The 22,492-nt window shown below is 37.6% G+C and overlaps 1 protein-coding gene across 2 annotated transcripts in view; it reads left to right on the top strand.

Moving 5' to 3' along the window:
* Positions 1-22,095, top strand: part of LOC139122399 (tubby-related protein 3-like) — a 53,202-nt gene extending 31,107 nt beyond the window's left edge. For both annotated transcript variants that reach the window (XM_070687784.1, XM_070687788.1), the window contains 9 exons: positions 11,549-11,668; positions 12,174-12,355; positions 12,929-13,108; positions 13,785-13,897; positions 15,139-15,253; positions 16,166-16,264; positions 16,776-16,863; positions 17,831-17,914; positions 18,461-22,095. In XM_070687784.1, the coding sequence (XP_070543885.1) occupies positions 11,549-11,668; positions 12,174-12,355; positions 12,929-13,108; positions 13,785-13,897; positions 15,139-15,253; positions 16,166-16,264; positions 16,776-16,863; positions 17,831-17,914; positions 18,461-18,594 (1,115 nt within the window). In that variant the 3' untranslated portion in view covers positions 18,595-22,095. The remainder of the gene's footprint in view (positions 1-11,548; positions 11,669-12,173; positions 12,356-12,928; positions 13,109-13,784; positions 13,898-15,138; positions 15,254-16,165; positions 16,265-16,775; positions 16,864-17,830; positions 17,915-18,460) is intronic.
* Positions 22,096-22,492: the final 397 nt, after the last annotated feature.

Below are 22,492 nucleotides of genomic sequence, written 5' to 3'. Positions count from 1 at the left end.
ATCAAGCAAATTTATTCAAAGTTGGTACAAGGAGATTGACCAATGTCATACATATGCATGTAAATTTGTTTTGTGATACGATCCAATATGGCTGCTGTGCGGCCATTTTGTTATGATTTTTTCATGTACAAAGCCATAACTCAGGCATATTTCAACCGATTTTAATCAAAGTTGGTACAAGGACATTGACCTATGTCATACATATGCACATTGATTTGTTTTGTGATTCGATCCAATATGGCCACCATGTGACCATTTTATTACGATATTTTCATGTCCTGAACTACAACTCAGACATGTATCAAGTGAATTTATTCAAAAGTATTTTTATCACAGACCTAATGAAGAGGACTCTATCCTCTCTGAGGACCTGTAATCAAAGCACCCATTAACAAGTGGGACTGTGTCATCAACGATGACTTGTTTTTGTTTTTACCTTTTACACGAGCTATTTACAGTGTGTCCTGTGTCCATACCCGGTACAATCTACAGCAAATACATATACCGATACATTACATTGTATGAATTCATTGTACAAAAGATGTCTGCATATTACACATGTTCTAAAAACGGAAACAATATAAAGGAGAAACTGTTTTTGATATTTAGAGCATCACATTTCTTTCTCAGAATATTCTTTCAAAAGGGAATCATAATTGTGGTTATACTAAAGGAGATTCTGAGAAAAGAGTGCAGAAGAAATCGATTTTGGAAAGTTTCATTTGTAAAGCCTCATTAAATGGATTTGTTGCATGTATCACAGTAGGCATGGCTGGCGGCTAAAATGAAAACATAACAATGAGATTGCTATTTGCCACACATCGCACAGCGGTGTGATGTAAAGGAAGGGAATTGTCATGCTGGAAGTACGGTACTCTGTGTATTTGAAGAGATCGGTTTGACAGCGGACACATCCAGCTGAACTTCAGAAATGTTGTAGAAACGTCATTGAAACGGGATTCAAAACATGCATGGCAGTTCTGAAGCAGTATTACTGATGTTTCAGAGAAAAGAACACAGGAATAGATAAACTGAAAATGTACTTTACATTTACTTTACATTTATGAAGTGAAGGTTTTCTTTCTATGCCCACAGAACTTTTTATATTTCTCCAGTATGGCCCCTTCCCCTAAATAAATAAATAAATTGAGAAGTGACCTTTGATGATACAGGTGTACAAATTTACACCAATACAGAAATGTTAAGGTACTGTTCTTAAAGAAATGAATAGTCTCTCTGTGTTATGATAGCAATATGTTTTCTTTTGTTTTTGTGTATGTAACTTTTACATGCACTGTATACAGGTTTGGGGTGGGATGGGGTTAGGTTTAGTGGGTGAGTTGGTGGGTGGGGGAATGGAGGGATGGTGGTTAGGGACTCTGGGAGTACATAAATTCCAGTATGTTTGCCTGGACTTGTACTGTACTGGTTCAGTAAGTGCAAATACCTTAGCTACTGATTATGTTGCAGTGAGTCTCAAACATTTTATAACAAGAGATTACATGTCATTTAAAAGGACAAAGTCGGCCATTTTTCATGAATTTTGTTTGATACGAGATACTACTTATATTGTTTGACATTTTGAAAGATACTGAATAAATGGGTGACCATGCATATATTCGATCCTGGTTTTAGACAAGTTAAATGAAACCATTGCGAAAATGAATTAATGGCAGTATCTTGTATCAAAAAAAATTCATGAAAAATGGCCGACTTTGTCCCTTTAATGCAATGATGTGGTACATATATAGTTTGCTTGTCTATATCAAACAATGACATTTTTTGAAGTTCGATATTTATCATACGTGATGTACATGTACACAGTGTAAAGCAGTGATATCGTCTTTGTGAGGGTGACATTCAGACAATGATTTGGCCAGATGAGATTGCACATTATTATTTGTGATTCCCTGTAGTTCAGTAATGATGACATTTTTGGTGAAAAATTCTTGAATCAGACTTCACACTGACTAAAATTGGAAATTTTTCAGATTAATGATTGACAGGTATTAAAAGTAATGGCACATGTAACATAACTGGGGTACTTTTCTGACATTTTAAGGCAGTAATGAACATGCAGGCTTGCTGGTACTCATTGTAATGGTCCACAGGTGTTTAATTTGCGCTGTGACATTCACAGTGTTGATGCTCTGATTCAGCTTTCTCTCGGCTTTCAGTGAAATAATTCTGACCTTTCCCAATGATGCCCTTTATACAGAGACACTGTACATTGTATATCTTTCATGGCCAGACATTTGATCGTTTTCAATCACGTAACCTCTGTGTCAATAAATGCAAATAGTGGGCAGTTTTCATGGGTAGAGAGATAGAGGCCTGATTGGAAGACATTTCCACAGAGGTGAAAGTTCATCAAAAATAATTCAAAATTTTTCATTAAATTGCACAACATATGTCTGGCATTGGTACCGGTAGTGTTTGGTCATCCCATTAAATATCAAAGTTGAAAGGATCTTGTTACTGTCAGTGATTCAGGCCTGTGAAAAGAGAGAATTGGGTGATATTTCTAATTAGTACTTTGAAGATTGCTGCAAAGGAAAGCTGATAAATTCTATATTTTCCTGTCGCTTTATGGGGCATATGAATGCAACCATACATGTGTACATGTATAGAATCAACAGCAACGTTACAATAGGATCGTGACGCACCACTACGTCATCTGAGTTCTGAAACCTCTACAAATGAACGCAGCCAGTCCACTCAGGTCTATGATAGACCCACATTCCCATATAAATGTAACTGATACCCTAGTTCCTTGAACATCAGCTCAGCTACAATATTGTGTTAAAGCAATACCATAGGATTGTACCCAGATTTCACCATTAGATAGACCAGGTCCAGTCTGATTACTACCGGTCAGTACCATAGGACCACATTCAGCATTGATAATCAGCTGGACCATGGTGGTGATAGGGTGACAATCAGATATTGAAATGCAAACTTGTCCCGTTTGCTTCTCCTCGGCTCTGCTATTTCCACATCCGGTCATACTGTACATGTACGGTACATGGATAAATGAATTCTTGTTACAACACACTGTAATATTAAAACTGGAGGAGTTTGGTATTCCCGTATATTGACACAAAACTCCACTTTTGCATTGTGTGAAAAAACATGTACCAGATGAGTGATGTAGTAAAAACAAACTTCCATTATTAAATTTCTCACTTCGTCAATCACAGACTACCAAGATACTGTCCAGACATGCTGCATTGCATGTGCATAAATTTCTGCTTTATTAGGGTTTACCAGCGACAGATACTTTGATATACTGGTGTAAATATTTTATTCACGTACTGCTCTCACATAAAGTAAACTCCATGAAAATTTCGTAACAGGAAAGTAATTTAATGCAACCACACTTTGCATGAAATTGTTCACAGCAGAAAAGAAATAGTGAAAATTTAAAAGTATCTCCTCCATTGCCTATATTCATTTTGGCAGCTACAGTTGTCAACATTTAGCCAGCGTATAATGAACTCTTCCGAATTGTAATACTCTGAAAAACTGTATGAGAAAAGACATTATGAACTATACTAACATGGAGAATGAGCTGACGGCACTATGTAAGCTAGCCACAGGCAAACTACCATTCATTTGAATTCCAAAAGAATTCACACCTGAAATTGTAATAGCCAGTAACGTGAAGGGTTTTCACAATGTACCTCTTCTTGAAAAAACTGTAAACAGAGCAGTAACTTGAAGGGTCCTCATGAAAACGCTCCTTGAAAAATACTATACCATCTAGTCACTTTAAGGATTTTCATGAAACTGCTTTTTGAAAAGACTTTAAAGCTCATAATGTACCGGTATTGCCATTGGGTCGATTTTACAACCATACTGGTACAGATTGCCGGTAGATGTACTTATGTTTGAATTGTATTCCAACTCCTGCAACAAAATTCTGGCATAGTTTAGTGTTTAAGCTGCACAATAATGTAAAGAGAACGCTGAAAATTCAAAATTTAGCAGTATAGAATTTCACCATTGGCTGCAGACTAGGTAACCCCAAAAGCATATCTGAAACCCATGGCTACATTCTAGACTCAACAAAGTGTATCGGTATGTTTAATTTCACTCACGTGAGTGCAATGCGGAGTGTAAAGTTTCGATACATGTAAACTTCATTCAGTTTACAACTTGCCATGCCTGATACGAAACCAGATGATGGTGTGATATTTGAATCTGAAAACTTGCGTGTTCTAGTCCGATTCCTTCCTGCCAAACGTTTTATGTTCTTCAATGTAAAAAACTTTAGTTATCAATGTTGAAGTTTTACATGTACCGTACCTGTAATTTGATAATTGAATAATTTGGGATGCTTCAAATTGTGGTAGTGAAAAGGTTTAAGAAAATTTGTATTGTTGATATCTTCTCTTTGGTCAGTGAGGGTGAATCATAAACTATATCAATAGAAATGATACATTAATTTTATTTACATGTAACAGGTGGTTAGGTCACAACTCCTTTTCAAGCGCAAGCTTTTGTTCAGTGCTATCGTTGTCAATATTGTGGTTGGAAAAATTAATACCTGCATGCAAAATAATAATACTATTAAGAGATTGAAACAAAAGGCTTTCAACAATAAACTTCTGTCTTTTGCCTAGTTAAAGTGATGTGCTTTGATAAAGTTTACTGTGCAATAGTTAGTGTGTATGTGTGAGTGCTTCATGAACTCTACAGCATGTGGGCCAGGTCACAGTCAAAAAATATTTAATAACTTAATAGCTTGGTTATTGAACCTCTCTTTTTTAAGGGTTGGGATTTAACAGCAGTTTCAGTGTGAACAGTGTGATGCCTTCGCTAAGTGACTGGATGCCATAGGTTGAGTCAGTTGTGAGTTCAAATCCAATCAAGAATTTACTGAAGTTTCACAGTTGTAGAACAGTACATGAGAAGTTTCTCAAGCAAAGTACAAGAGTTATACCCTTTTGGAAATGTGTGCAATGCAATTTCCTGCTGTTTTGACACCCTTGAAGCAATGCAAAGTTAACTGCTGTTCGTGAGCAGACTTGCTACTCTTAATGAGGACTTTTACCTCTTCTGGTGATTTTCATGCACTTCTCAACAAGTCTGTGAAGTGATTTAACCAATTGAATGTTCACCTGGACAATGTTCTTAAAAACTAACCCTGCGTAGGTGTGGATGGCAGCTTTGAGGATCACGGTAATGGGTTTACCATTCCTTGACTCGTGATCATTAGAGTTTGGATAGAAAGGCTGCTATTTAAGCCCGGAGAGAATTCCATGTTTTGCATGGATCATTAGCTCATCCGGGATATTAATGATCTGACGTATACATTGAGTTGCATAGAGTACCGGAAGCACAGTATAGTTTATTGATGGAGCCTTCAGAGAATTGTCAATAAACTTAAACTCCATAAAATCAATGCTACTGCCATAAATCTATAGACATATAGGTCTGAATAACAAAAATTTGTTTTGAAATTTGAAAATCATGAAAATGATTATGTGACAAACAGGAAACTGCAGTAAAATGTCTTGTACAAACCAAGGTCAAGTTTGTTAAATCAGTGAGAGATAGCGTGTCCTACTGTATATGTTGTACATTTATAAAGACTTCAATATTTTTAAAAATATTTTTTTATATATTTTAATAAATTCATAGGCAGGTAATTCCTCCACTGTCTACAGTATGTGAAAACATACAACAATATGATTTTTACTGACTGCTATAACATACATTTCATGCTAACATATAGTTTGGTGCAATACCCTTTTGTAGTCTGTAGAGCAGATGGGGAAATGATAGGCCCTGGCAGGATAATGCTTAATGGATGTTTTATCATCATCACCCTTAAGTGTTAGTGTGGTTTGAAGCTGTGTCCACAGCAATCATCATTGAATAGTTATTCAGACTGACAGCTGTGAATCTTTTTACAAAATTTAGTCCATTAGCTGAGAATAGGCAGCCCACAATATAACAGATGTTATCTTTTTTTGGTCAAGAAAGAAAGAAATAAGAAAGAAAGAAATTATCACAAGAGAACGCACAGCTGCTAAGATTTTTTAAAGAGAAGGCATGCACACAATGAATGTGTCAGATTTGAAGATGTACATTTCTTTATGATCAAAAATGATTGTAGATAGTTTTGATAAAAGCAAACGGTTCATTAAAGGATTTTTTCCGTTTCTTAGCATTGAAATGTTGCCATTTAGAACTAAATAGAGCATCTTAACCCATTTACTGGTACAAAAAACCTCCAATTGCTAAATCTGTTAGTGTTAAGGAATTGACTCAATATGTAAATGACCTTTGACCTTAATCAGGGTTGCCTGCCTTTATGCATGACAATCTGTAATTGCTTTTGCTGGTACTCAATTGGACCCAACAGAGATCAGCTCAAAGGTCAAATGTTTTTTATATCTGAATGCATGGGACACAAATTTCCATTCAGTTTTCAAAAGATTTTGTTTCATTTCATGTATCAAATCATAACATTAGTAAATAGAGAATTCTTTGACAATATCACAATTTGCAATTTTGAGAAATTAGGTGACTTTGCACTTTAAAAAGGTATAATCTATGCACATTGTCCAGCATTTATTTTTGTTAGAACTAAAAAGAAAACTACCGGTATTGGCAGTATGCTTACATTTTGGTCTTGCATGTACCGGTACAGATTGCAGCGTGCTGACTAAGCAAAATTGAAACACTGCTTACATGTAAGAAAGTCCTCTGTGATGCAAGAAAACTTGATGTCCTAGTATTCCTACATAACATTTATAGAAGGCCCATGCAAAGAACTTTTCCAAAAATTCTTAATTTGACTCAGAGTGCATAAATATCTCAATTATAGTACATTCGGAGGAATTGTTGGAAATTTCATAGAACTTTAATACAAGTTGCATACAGTGTTTTACATGACGCGCATTTCTGCGTCCTTTACGCATAAAACCGGACGCAGGACCCCTCAAAAACTAAACCACGCGTCCCTTGGGACGCAGCAATATCTGTTGCTGGTGTACACGTAAAACACATCCCAGTAAACCTTACCGACCCCGTACTTTAATGGAATGCTCCATAGTGCATTGGCCTCCACTGTTTCATAACCAATGGTAACCGCGGAAACAAATTCTATTGCTGTAAAAAGTTACTTTCAAAATGTAAACTGATTCTTAATTGGTCGATTTCTTGTTTGTGTCGATTAACACATGCATCAGGGCGGGTCGTGTCAAAACAGGCCGATCTGCGAAAGTTTTTCGGCGGCCGCAGCAACCAGCACCATGCAGGTTTGGTCGAGGCCGAAACGGCAGCTACGCCATGCGATACTGATACATCAGGTCCCCCGACCAAGTCAGCAAAATTACGAACATTCAACAGAAGTTGACTCAATAGATTTACTATAAATGGCTTCGATATTCTGAAGTCATGGAGTGCGGTGTATGTTTGAAAGCAAATGTTACATGCCCGTTCATGGAAGGTTTTTGTAATTTTCAACATTCAACTCTCACTCGTCATCAGGACTCGAAAAGTCGTCTCACAAGCGTTTAAAATCCTAAGCATGAGGACCGGCAGTTGCAGGGTAAGAGCACAGTTACGAGTGGAGTGATACGTAGCGGTAAGAGTAACGAACTCGAGGCGGGTCCTACTAAAAACTGCCCGGCAATGCCCAGCACTGCCCGGCGACACACAGGGCACTGCCCGGCACGAAATAAGCGCGTCAGTTATCACAAGAAGTCGATATCTACATACCACAGACCACTAACTCTTATTAAAAACCTAAAAAACGATAGTTCAAGCCCCCAAAACGTCGATTTACTGGTTTATAGTTACGGCGTTCGTAACCTTACGCTGGGCCAGCCCTCAGAATTATACATCGATAACATCAAAAGTAAAAAAAAAAAAGAACTGGGAATCTGGAACTATAAATGCAATATGCAAGCACTTGCTTTCGGACACCCCAGCAAGACTTCAAAGTACAAGGCGAAGTTTGGTTTAAATTTCGATAGGCTACTACCCCTTCTCTCAGTAAATAGTATGGTCCTGTAAACAAGATGGTGGAGGGCCGCCGGCCGGGCCCATCTCGGCCCAGCGTAAGGTTACGAACGCCGTAACTATAGACCAGACGTTTTGGGGGCTTGAACTATCGTTTTTTAGGTTTTTAATAAGAGTTAGTGGTCTGTGGTATGTAGATATCGACTTCTTGTGATAACAAGATGGTGGAGGGCCGCCGGCCGGGCCCATCTCGGCCCAGCGTAAGGTTACGAACGCCGTAACTATAGACCAGACGTTTTGGGGGCTTGAACTATCGTTTTTTAGGTTTTTAATAAGAGTTAGTGGTCTGTGGTATGTAGATATCGACTTCTGTGATAACTGACGCGCTTATTTCGTGCCGGGCAGTGCCCTGTGTGTCACCGGGCAGTGCCGGGCAATGCCGGGCAGTTTTTAGTAGGACCGCTCGAGGCATACGCTGCACAATTACGTACTGTTTTACCTGATCGCTAAACGTGACCTTCCATGCGATGTATTCACTGACATCATTCATCTGCAGAATCTGAACGGCTTAGACATTGAATATTACAAACGTCCTCAGATAGTTATGGAGTTTGAAGAGTGTATTCAACGTGCGATCGAGAAGTCCCTGATTGATAGCATACATGCAAGTGACGTCATCGGTATAATGTTGGATGAGACTTGTGTTGTGACATTTCATTCATAAGAACTTGCAATATATGTTCGATATATTCAGAATGGCGAGGCGAATGTTTCTTTCCTCTGTAACCAGTAAATTACAGATGCCACTGCTGCAGAGATCGAAAACGCCTTGATTGAATTTTTGACTAGGAAAGAAATCTGTGACGCAGCCGTGAACAAAATATATGGACTAGGAACAGACGAGGCGGCCGTAATGACCGGCCGTTTGAACGGGTTGGGTGCAAAATTAAAAGCCAGAAATCCCAACCTTGTTCAAGTGCATTGTGTTGCACATCGATTGAATCTTGCTGCTTCCCAAGCAGGCAGAGATATTGAATATTGCAAAGAATATCATAATATAATCCATTCATTGTATAAATACTTCATTGACTCTAGTGTGAGATATGACAAATTCAAACTCTGTTGAATGGGAAAGCAAAACGAATTACTGAGGCTACATCTGTTCGCTGGCTGTCGGTCGAATCAGCTGTCAAGATGGTTTTCATCAGTTTTGAGCCAATTGCCTTGGCACTTGCAAGTGACAAAAAAGGGGGAAAGGCTGATGAGCTGTTGAAATTTATCTCTAATTCATTGTGTCTGCTATTCACTGCCTTATTGATTGATGTTCTTACTGTCATTGGAATTTTGAGCCTTACATTTCAGAAAGATTCTGTCACCTCTTATATCAAAAAAAGTGTTCAGTCTACTAGGGACGCATAGAATGACTAATGATTCACACACTGTCAGAGACGTCTTTAATGATTTGGGTGATGTTCCTGGCAATGGTCAGAAAAACACTTACAAAAACATTCAAAATACTGACAATCAGCCACTCAAACAGAGGTTCTGTGATGCAAGAGCAAATTATATCAACAAACTGCTGCAGAATTTAGATAGCAGATTTCCAGATGATGAGATGAATATTCTGGAGTGTTTTGATGTGATTCTCAACCCACACAGATATCCTGAAAATGTGGCCAACCTACCTGACTATGGGGTCAACCAGCTTGATCAACTGTTGAATCATTATAACAATACACCAGGTATTGATGCTGATAGAGCTAGGGCACACTTCCTTGTTACAAACACTTCACAAGATCTCATAGGGAGGCACTGAATTTTGATACGAATATCAAGCTGTTGCTAACTGATTTTACAGAGGAGTATCCTGATCATCCTAGCTAAAATTGCTGTTGTCATACCAGTGTCCTCTGCCCCATGTGAAAGGGGCTTTTCAGTACAAAATGCCATCAAACAGAGGGCACGAAATAGACTCAATCCTCAAAGGCTTAATAGACTAATGTTCATCAAACTGGTTGGCCCCATCATAGATGATTTTGACTTCATGAACACTGCTAGGTTATTTGCTGAAGGAGCTGCTGGCAGAGTGTGAACTCAAACCTACTGGACTTGCTAGGTGTATGCCATTTCAGAGTATGAAATTACTTACCTTCTTGTCAATTTGACAAATTTGAATACTTGTTCAAATTTCACGTTGTGAACTTGTCATTAAAGTTATGAGATAATATCATGAATGATCAATGAGGGCCCTCAGTATGAACTAGAATTTTCATGTAGGAATTATTTTAAGAAATATGCAACTATTTGCTGTGTGTTTTAATACTAATTGAACACAGTGAAGACCATGGCATTGATAAACTATAAAACATTTTTGTGAAATAAATTGGGACCCCCATATTTTGATGTAGGACCCCCATTTTCTAACACCAGGAGTCCCAGGGACTCTCAAAAGTAAAAAGTGATGTAAACCCTGTTGTATACCAGTACTAGTACCAGAATTTTTATAGGTATAAACTGTAAGCAATACACCTACCCTGAATGTTTTATAGATTATTTATAATTGTAGTTTATTCATAATCATTGTCTAGTTTTAATTGAAAAGCAAGAATCCTAGACCTTCAAAGAGAAAATATCAATGTTCTTTCTCTCTGTTTCTGTATTTGCTGGTTGTGTGAATACAATCAAGCCAGACCAGTTTTTGTTTCACATGTAAGCCAAGCATACCGGTACAGTGTCTCTCCTATGACTCTATAGTACACAGAAGAATAAATTTGGAACTTTTGCAAGGCATCAGTATTATTGTAAGAGAGGAGAAAATGAGATGGATTTATCCCGCATTGCCAATCTCCCACATCATGCATGTAGGATTTTTACTTTCAAGCAACACCCCTGATCTCACAGACAATGTTTACATCACGTCACTTGTTAATTAGTATACATAAATGCATACCAGTACAATGGACATGTTTTGCATGTACTTTCTGTAAAACAACAGCCAACCATTACTGTGTCTATAATTTTGATTTACATTGAACATGTTACATGTACATGTAGCTGTCAAAGCTGTTAGTAGAATAGCCATGCAGCCATTCATACACTGCACATGCTGTACCGGTATGGTGGTCCTGAGCGGTTATATTGACTGATAGTATACGGTATACATGTAGAAACATGTACCGATAGAATTTTGTATCTAGAGTGATCTCTCCATTCAATTGCATAAATGGAAATGCAGGCCCTTGGCTAGAAAGGTGATATTTGCCAGGCATAGCAAACATGTAGTCAAAGAGTACAGTATCTCCTTCCAAGAACGTCATATCTGCAAATTTCTATGTTAGAAAAACATTGTGTCCATCATACTGGTACATGTAATTATAAAGTAAATGTGATTCAAGTATGTACAATGGTTACACACAGATGTTGATTTGTTTAAATTTTATTCTTAAACATACATGTATTATTTGAAGTCATTTTCAGAAGAAAAAAAATATCAGTTATGACCTTCTTACACTGACATGGCAATACGTCCTGTGATATCAACCATTGAATCCTGTATTGTTTCTACACACAGGGTATGATGGACCAGCGTCATCTGTTCATGCAAGCGCTGATCGCAGCACCACAGTGCAAGTATTGACAGTGGGTGGTATGACACCGGATGATGAAGAGCCAACCATCAAAACCACCACAGGTAGTATTGTACACTTCACTACCCTGGTAAATACCGGTACATGTAATTCTGGAATACCGGTACGGCAGATAGATGCATATTGTTAGCCTGTTTTACATTTCTACCTGGAGTGGAATACACACTAAACTGGATACCTGTTTGTCTTTAAACCTCAAGACAGTTTTGCACTTCGCAATTACCCAAAAATTTGCTAAAATGTTGGTAAGTGTAAAGTGGAAAGAAAAAGAAAAACTACTTTTTATGATGAAAAACTGGTCATGCAAAAAAATTATGTGATTCTGTAGGAAGCATAAATATACATCTGGCAAACACAGGTATACATAAATGACTAAAATTAACTTCAAGGGTCAGGCCAGCAGAAATTACACACTCCAAAAATATTTGTCAAAAAATTTGTTTGGGATGCTTACATCTAGTGCCATTGTATTCTCATTCATGTATAACAACCATGTGTGACAGTCTTGTAGATGTTGTGATTATCTTGTGTTTGTCTTACTTTGAACAGAAACTGAGAGGATACTAGCCGCTCGAAAGATTCCAACAAGCGTCGACTACCATGTCGATGACGATGAAGACACAATACAGACAGGCAGTGCACCCGTAGGGGTGTCCCCGCCCTCGTACAGTTCAGTGACGTCCCCTCCAGCACCCGCCCAAGCATCATCAACACAGCGCAAGAAAAACAATGTAAGAAAGCATTTGTATGTTTCATAGGTTCTGGGACAGACACCCCCTGGACATTGCCTCAGCTAACACCTACCCCTAACCTATCCTAATATCCCTAGGCTTAACGGGTTGGTGGGAAATGTACCCGTTGTAGTTATCCAGGGGTACCCATCCTAATACACTCACATATGTAACTTTCAATCCTGGTAGTGTGGATAAATGGTGTTACTACCTAGCAGTGCTCTGATTGTTCCATGCTTGTGATTTAGAGAACCAATTGTGCTCTTTCTGAACAATGTCAGTGTACATGTATACAGTGCGAATCAGAACGCTTATCCTGGCAAGTTTATATGTCACCATCAGGGCAAGTTGGTTAAAACCAGTAAAATTTTCTATTTTCAAAAACTAAGGTGGTGACATTTTTTCTTACCCCAAGAGATTTTAAACTGAGTTCCACTAAGCGGTAAATCAGAAAAGAATTGTTAAAACGTGTAAACCTGAAAGAACCTCTGTCCCTCAGGCACACTGTACCTTAACAGTTGTCATCTACCAATATTACATCACAGCAAACATCTATTGACATGCTTCTTTCAGGAATCCCCTCCGGGTGGTGCTAGTAATGTGCTGGAAGTGGAAGACCTGGATAAGTTTGTCCTGGCGCCGGCACCACAAGGAGTTACCATCAAATGCAGGATTACACGAGACAAAAAGGGAATGGACAGGGGAATGTTCCCAACGTACTACCTTCACATGGAAAGGGATGACGGAAGAAAGGTTAGTGGAATATTCCATGCATCTCTGTTTGTATTCTTCTGAGATGAACCGGTACAGTATAGTCACGTACCGCTGTACACTCATTATTGATATTTGAAAAATATATAATAATGTTCAAGGTGTTTTTAAACATCAACATATCACCACTTTACTTTTTTTGAGTAGCAATTTCTTTTATTTGTAAACGGAGAATTTTCCAAACTCCTAATAAAATGATACCTTTTAAACATAAGTACCCAAGTACCATACTCGTTTTCATGTGGAATTATTTTATGAGCTTGTTTATTCCAGTATACACACTTGAAAGATTTTCACATAGTCTATTTTTGTGTCAGTTATTGATGTGAGAATTGTGTAGTATGTCTTCCCTGAAAGAAAGATTTTAAACTACTAAACTCTACTAACATTTCCTACTTTGTTTGGATTGCCTTTTGGAAAATATTTGAGCCGATGGTTCAGTCAGTGGGTTTTAGTCAGTCATGAAAATGTTGTGTGTGAACAAAGACAGGACAAAAACCAACATGTGTCTACTCACCTTTATGTCTGCCAGTGTGCATGTATTTCCAGTGATACCAAAAAGAATCAATGTGAACGGTTCTACAGTGGGTGTTTATCGGATTTCAGAGCACATTTCTTATCCATAAACATCTGCTCTTTTCTTCCTACCCACTCTTAGGTATTTCTACTCGCTGGCAGAAAACGCAAAAAGAGTAAAACAGCTAATTATTTAATTTCAACCGATGCCACTGATCTGTCGAGAGATGGTGAAAGTTTTGGTGGAAAACTAAGGTGGGTAACAGATGATATACTGAAACCATTGTTCAAAGGGTCACTTGCAAAGACTTCATTCCACGTTTGTTTACATTTGATATTTTCTCAGTCAAATTGTGTCAACCTTCTTGTCCAGTATGCTGGTGTTTATTTCCCATTTCTCTGGAACTGGAACAATCTTTTTCTTGAAGTTTTCCTTTCCCCAAACCTATTCCTGTTAAATGTAGACTCAGACAAGCCCTTATACTGGTATACACCCTGCCTTTTAAGAGTCATTTTCCTTAACTTTTCATTTTCAATACTAGTACACCTTTACTTTGGTCATAGTCTTGACTTTATTACATGCCTCGAGATGAATGCAAATCAGTGCATTGATTTGAATAGGAACATCCGGGATGTTAGCGGGCCGGTGAACGATGTACTGACCGGTTTCCATGGTTACCCGGGCCAGTGAAGCCTTTCGATGTTTTCAACGTCAAAGTAGACGCTTAACGCTAGATGTAAAATATCCATGCGCGCACTGCTATTTTGATTTTCGTTAAAATCTGTTTGATGCTGGTCGATAATGGTAAAATTGTTTGAAAATGCCTTGCATGTAACTAAATGTCATATAGCATTAACTGTGAAGAGGCATGTAATAAAAATATTATTGCCTGAATACATGGGTTTATGTGCCCTCGCAGCAGGAGACAATTTGCCCTCCTGGCGTCGGGCAAATTGTCACCTGCTCTCGGGCACCTAAACCCATGTATTCAGGCAATAATATATAGTATTACCTTTTATTTTTATTTTTCATTTTGAAGCCTTTATCACTCATGGAATATTTTATTTTCCCATTTTTGTAATATTTACACAGCTTTGATCACTTTTAATAGTAAATGTAAACACCACATCAGTACATTAGTGTACACATGGGAATATGACATATTCAACCCCGTCCCCCCCCTACCCCTCCCCTCCCTGTGAACAGGTCCACAATCACCATTGATAACAATAGGTTTTGGCCAAACTGTGGTGGTGAGAAGATGAAACCAAAATATGAAAGTTGAAAGGTCAAATAAGTTTCAGCATCTAGTGAATCAATTATATTTTTGAAGACTGCAGCAAAATTTTCCAAAAGTTTTTGTAAATGAGGAAATGGCTATTTAGATTTCATCTTATAAATATTAATTGTGATGACAATACAATATACAAAGCCACTTTCTCACTGACAATGAGCAATGCTGCTACCATTGACATTGAGCGGTGGTTTATTTCAGGTCCAATTTCCTAGGAACACATTTTACTATCTACGACAACGGTATCAACCCAGGCAAGCCAGGTGCACTGTCAGATGGCTCTAATATAAGACAAGAACTCGCTGCCGCTATTTACGTAAGTGTCATGTACTCACCAACATTACTCCTTGAAGTGATTTGTGTTGGAAGAGTGAATCTCCTTGACATATTCAAGAAAGCTGTAATATTGCGCTTTAAAAACTGCAAGAAAGGCCGGTTCTTTAGATAAGTGGTTCATTAGCAGTGTCCTTGAAAGACACTGCCAGCTCTGTTGGATTCTTAAAAGTGTGCTAAAAACATGTGATAGGCAATGTAAAAATTGGGATGTGGGCGTACGTTGGTGACAAGTCTTGCCACATGGCGATGTTATAGCGTCAGATAAAAAAAGATGAGTAATAATAATTGAAACAGTCAAACTGTCTGCTTGAATGTATGGTGTGTTGTGTCTTTGTTGGGGCAGTTTCTCTTATCCTAGATGAAATAGTTTATGAATCTTTTAAAGAGATGGCAGACTTTAAATATTTTAGATTCATATTAATTGCCATGTAAGATGTAATATATTGCATTCTGCCGGCTGAAGTAATATCTATCATTGGCCTTCAGAACACTGCCCTCACTCTACACAGGTAGCTGCTACCGGTATCGCTTAGAATTTGAATGGAGTAAATCTGTGACACACACAAACTCACACACACTGGGAAAACTGCTTTAGTTTAGTGCAACTTGACGAACCAACAAATGAAGAGTTTCTGTAAGCAGCGGAGGCTATGTAACAACAACATAATTTTTTTAATTTTTTTGAGCGTTTTTTTTTGAAGTAAAATTCTTCAAGTTCGATGTCTAATCGCGATATCGATGCGTTGCTTAACCTTATTTTATAAATTCAACTGTGCACGCGCGGGCGTGTTCTGAAACGTTCTTTTTTAGAGTTTGTGTGAGGCTGGGTTTTTAGCCACCTGTTCAAGTTTCATTGTTTCACCAAGATGATGTCTGATTTATCAATTCACAGGAAACAAACGTATTAGGTTTCAAGGGACCGCGTAAGATGACAGTAGTTATACCTGGTATGAACATTGACCACGAGAGGGTGCAAGTGAAGCCGAGAAATGTAAGTCTTCTCTATTTATTCTAAATTTTTTTGAATTGAAAGATATCTTATGCAGCTGAATGTACTGTTTTATTAACTGTTGACTTCATACACAGGTAATGTAATCTGTTCACCCCCATTCCCTGTTGACAGGTCCACAATCACCATTGGCAACAGTGGGTTTGGGACAAACCATTGTAGTGAAGGGGTTAAAGTGTGTGTACTAAGATGTTGCAATTGAGCCATACCAGTTTGTACACTGGTCAGCTGCGTTTCTTTGACTAATAAACTTCATAACTGAAGTACGGTAGTTGTCTGCAAAATTTTAAAACATAAAGTCTGGATATTTTTTGATAAGTAACATCATCAGTTCTTATCGTTCAAAACATCATTGTGATTGTTTTTGATACTAAGAAATGTTATAGTATACAGAAAATTTTCAAATTGCTTGATGCTATATTTCTCAAGTCGCACATTGATGTTTTCTGGTAGATAGTGATATTTTGTGTTTCACATTGTACTGTGTATTTAGGAACACGAGTCATTAGTGGAGAGGTGGAAGAAGAAAGCTATGGAAAATCTCTTAGAACTGCACAATAAAACACCGGTTTGGAACGATGGTAAGGATTGTGCCGCTAAAACTTTACAAAGATTGAGTTCTTGTAACAAGTTCAAGAAAATAACAAAAATTAAGGGGGTAAAAGAGATGGTATTTCATGTGCTGAATTCAATGGGTCCCAACTGTTATAACAAACTTCAGCATTGTTCTGTACACAACTTTCCAATGACAAGCACAAATTTTTTTTAATCCTACCATAGAGGGCGCCCTATATGACAAACGTTTTGAATGAAGATTTGTGACATGCATCATTCACAACTGACATAACATGTTTTCTGAAAGATTGAGCATGTCGTACTCCGGAGTGTTTCAGAGGTACTTCAAGATTTATAAACTGTAGGCCGCAGTAGGAGCAAATCGCGTTCTCCTCACAAAAAGGTCAATACAAAGCTACTATGGGAGATTGCTTCTCCAATTGCAATTGAGCTAGCAGTGCTTGGTTTTGAGTGTTGACAGACAAGTAGGTAAAATCAGTGCAGTGAAGCAGCATGACATTTTACAGCAAGGTTAACACTCATCTTGTGAGTCAACACATCTGTTAACTGTTCTACCAACTCACTGATCAGTCTGTGTGAATTGGTTGCTGTTGGCTTCTGTCTCCATGCCAAGCATGGTAAATAGGTTTTCATCTGCCTGAAACATAAAATTATGTGGTTAAAGGTTCATTAGATAGCATGCCATTATGCAGACAGATTTAACACTTTGATAGGATCTTATACAACCACCCCTCTTTCCTCAGAGATAATATGTATACAGACTGGTCAAAATATATCATAGGTGTTTCTCATGCATCCAAGTGCTATCAAAGAAGAGCAGTAGAATATTGGGTCAGTGGGAATGATTGTTATTTTAATTTTTTCATGTACCGTGATACTAGTTGCAGAATACCGGTATTACATCAAGATTGTTTTTAACATCATTTCAGAGTCATGATATTTCACATACTCAATGTTTTGACTTCCTTGCAGATACCCAATCATATGTATTAAATTTCCATGGGCGTGTGACGCAGGCTTCAGTCAAGAATTTTCAGATTGTACATGACAATGATGGTGAGTAGAACAAGTCCGCCTGTTCATTTTGTCCATCTCTTGACCTTTTGCATTCAATTCCAGCATAAAACTGAATAAGAGCTACAGTTTGTTAGTGTCTGCGAAAACTGCTGCATAGAAGATTTCAGAAATTAGACACTGCAGCTGATAATGCTTGTCTTCTTATTAAGGTACTATGTGCCTCAATATTGAAAGACTTACAGATTTGCTCAAACTTTCCATAAAGTAACTTTAAACTATTTCCTTTCAACTTCAAGAAAAAAAATTGGATCACTGTGCAAAAGTTTTTGATCAAGAAACAAATGACCTAATATTTACTGATGCTTGAAATTCAAAATGGCTGCCATCCCTGTGTTAAGGCTACAGTGAAACATTAAATTTTCAATTTTTGCAAATATAAGCCAGTTAAAACATGATATGTGAAAATATGAAATTGATTTTGTGGGAGATAATCTATCTGTTAAAGGGAAATATTTTGTGTGAATTAGTTTTCCCAGACCGTATCATATAATTCTGACTCAGATATTTTCTTGTGTCCTCTTCCAGTTGACTACATTGTAATGCAATTTGGACGGGTTGCTGAAGACGTTTTCACAATGGATTTCAACTACCCGATGTGTGCGCTCCAGGCATTTGGCATCGCCCTCAGTAGCTTTGACAGCAAGCTAGCATGTGAATAGACGAGACAAAAAACACCAGCGGTCCAACCACTCAGTTTTTTAGCAATATTTAAAATGATACACAAAAGGACAAAATTTGCAAAAATGTATTTTACAGAATTTATTTTGGTGAAAAAGATGAGAAATAGTGTGGAGATTTCTGTCCAAAGTGGTCGATGTTGCATTTTCAGTTGTTTTCAGTTCACTTGCAGTCGTATCATCCCACACGTCTCGTGAAATAGACCGTCCCATGAAAATTTAATCACATTACATGTTGCAGCAAATATTTAGTGCTAGACTACAGTAAGACTTTTGCAAAGAAACAGTAAATGATAGTTTACTAGGTGACATAAAACTCAAAAAGAACCATCGCTTTTTTTGGAAGAATATAGTTATTATCTGACCTTAAAATGTAGTACACTTTTTAAAAAACCATGTGGCTTCTTTTCAACTCATTGTCCATGATACTTAATAGCACTTTTTATTTGTGAAAGTTTTGTTTTGTCTTTTTATTGTCATGCAGTCTTTTTAAGAGGTAAATTTGTATCGGCTAAAAAGGAATATGAAACTGTATTAATAGTTTTTCCCCTGTCTATGTGAAACAGTTGTTTCAAAATATATTTGCAGCAGTTGATGAGTAATTCATAAATGCTACAAAAAGTCATAGAAGCTTTGTGATGGAAAAATTACAAATGAGATGTTCAAAATTAGAGTTTCAGAGACTTTATTAGGAGAGAACAGTAAGATAAACTTGTCTATCTTCATACTTCGGTATATACCACAAATACAGTAGCCATCAAGAAAAATGATTGAGAAACGACAGTAGTTTGGAATTTTTTTAAAAGGATGGATAACTTCGAAACGGGAATGAATATTTGACCGCTGGGGACAGATTTCTGGGAACTATGAAAGTGTGCATTTACTGAAACTCTAAATATCAGTTACAAAACTCTGAAATTAACAGGATACATAGAAGATTTCGTTTTAGAATAAGCCTGTCGCAGCTTTTTAAAAATTTTGTGAAGGCACCTTGATTGTTACAGACACCTTTAGATATTGGAACTCATGAGCTGATTTGCTTTCATCCCCACCTTTCAGTGGACCGGTCCAAGTTTACAATGAGAGACAATGGGTGAAAGTACTCTACCACACGTTGGAAAGGGTTGGTGGCTCGTTACTGCGCCATACGAATTGCATTGCACAGATTTTATATACTCATGCCATCCACCGGGCAGACGCCAATTCACAGGACTAGCTACCCATTATGATGCAATAATTTGAATGAGGAGTGAACAGACTTGCTCAAGGGCACAACACCATTCTCAAGTATTGAACTTTCCATCCTCCGTGACAATACAGTGAAACCGGTTCTAGTCCAACACTGAATTTTGACAAACCAGCCAGTCCAAGTTGCCCATGTGTGTACATTTTAGCAGAAGTTGGCAAATAACATTTGTATGAGAAACATATAAAATGATTTCTTTCCAATTAGCTTCTCTTCAGAAGCCAAAACATGCTTTGGAAGATTTTGTCCACAATTTGCAGCTTTCCCTTTCAGAACAATGGGGGCGCTAATCACAAATGGCACAGACCACTCTAAGCATATAGCATACCAGCATTGTTTATCTCTTAGATTCAAAAAACAACCATGAAACAACTACCAGTAGTGAAAATATTGTCATCTGTGGACATCTGGTTTGGTTACGGTAAATTTTACAGACCTGTACACTGGGCAGCAGGGATAAAAGAATGAATCCTCTGAACTCTGAACCCTGACCCCGTGGTAACCTATGACACCATGTGGAGATTTTAATCCAAGTAGGACACAAAGGTTATTGGAATGTATTTACATTGATGTGTTTGCTTGTTCCATGGTAAAGAATATTAATATATATGCTGCATATAGCTTGTATTAATACTAATGAATTGTATAAAAAGTTAATTATATTTTTACTGATGAAAGCTGTGTAATATGCATAGATACAGAGCAAGACAATACTAGAGTGAATGTGGACAGGTTTGGATTTTGTAACGCAGTGTAATATGGATTCTGAATGAACTACTTAATACTATCCATGGACAAGTCATTGCAATGTAAACCACAATTTCTGTGGATGATTTGGTTAGAGGAATATTTCCAATACTTTTATAAGGCACAGTTGCTTTGTACATGTATGGAGTGTTGCCTCATTTTATGAGTCACTTTCTATTTTGTTCTGGTTGTAAAGTGAGGACACTGAGGGGTTGTAAGTTGAATTGTCATCCTGCCACCCCTATTTTTTCAATGTGTAGTCAACCACACCATAGGCAAAGCCAATGCAGGTCATATCAAACTATGGTTGCAGAATGGGGTGGACAACATCACTGTCTGTGATATGCTTTTGGTGCGCAAAGTAACATTGTTCTGTCTTCATTTTGAAGGGCAATAGTAATGTTTGCTCTCTTGATTAGCAATTTTAAGCAGAGGCATGTCCAGAACCACTGCATACTTTTTGGTGATGTAGAACCAAAACTTGTGCTTGACGTCATGCTCAGATTTTCAGTGATAAGCTATGTCATAAACTTGCTCGTTTGACTGTGGAAGGACTCCTGCCAAGAAACATGACATCACTCGCATTCCCTCAAAGTGACAGTCAAATTTAATCCTCTAGTTACTGGTATTGTATGCCCATACAGTTGTTTATATACATACCAGGGATGTGTACTACAGCTCTCAAAGGGTTAATAACTAAAACCAGAACATTTGTTTTGGGATACTGCCCCAAAAACTACACAGAAAAAAGCCAAGGTTCTAAGTTGCCACTAAACCAAATTGAACCCGAACACACAAACCTCACGTTGTCCAAAAGTACTGAACATTATTGCCACAACTGCTCACTGAAATGAACACCTCCATCAAAAGCCAGGCTCTACAGTTTCTGTCAAACAATCTTTAGGCAAATACAGTCAACCACTTCTAGTAGATCAGCTCAATTCTCATGTAAACTAACATTGTGTAAATACTATATCATAATGAAATGTTAAAAAAAGGTACTTGATAGAAAAAAATGCTCACAATTAAATATTTTGCAATATCAAAATGACCGTATTTATTGGAAGTTTAATATTTCTCCTCAGTGATAGATTTTAATCCCTTTATGGCTTTGTGAGACTCGTTTTTTTTAATATTGTTATTGTTGTATATTTCATGTTCAATTTTCGCTGTTTCCACGGAGACATGATTCTGTCCATTTTATAATTGCCAAAGATAGAGATTTTTAACATGGTAGTATTTGACACGGCGGTTAGAGAGATACCTTGAACACTGTCATGTGTGTAGTCACGTCAGTTTCACCACGGTCGCTCCTTTTGTGGAGTGACGATGGTTTCACATACACTGTAGCAGGGTACAGACTCCAATTTAGATCACAAATGTGATATCACTCTCATTTGCATTGTAACATTTTCATGTCTTGCAGACATTTTTTCTTGTGAAGTTAAAAGAAGAGTTTGTCGATTATTAAACAGCTGATAGCAATGAAATCTACTTTGTCTTGTCTGTTCTGATGCCCCGACAACATCCACTGGTATGAAAACATAATATCCAAGGACAATATACATCCCTGCTCACCACCAAATTTTGAAAGAACCCCGTTGTTTTGTATTCATCGTTAGACCTCTAAACAGTGAAATAGTGTTGATAGAGAGAATTTTGAATTTGAATTGTTTCTTCCCCCCCCCCCCCCCCCCCCAAACATTTCCTTACCTTACCATTGTGATTGTCTTGAAGTGGAAGTTTGTCAGTGATTCATAAAACAGCAGTCAGGCACCAGTTTAGACGGACCAAGGAGTCGGTTCGAAATAAGTAACAAACACAACATTTGATATTTTTTATTTGCGATATAGCCAATATTATTTTGAAAGCACTAAAGACACAGGA

The sequence above is a fragment of the Ptychodera flava genome, chromosome 2, assembly GCF_041260155.1.
Source record: "Ptychodera flava strain L36383 chromosome 2, AS_Pfla_20210202, whole genome shotgun sequence".
In the NCBI taxonomy this organism is placed as follows: Eukaryota; Metazoa; Hemichordata; class Enteropneusta; family Ptychoderidae; genus Ptychodera; species Ptychodera flava.
This window is presented reverse-complemented; position numbering and strand designations above follow the sequence as displayed.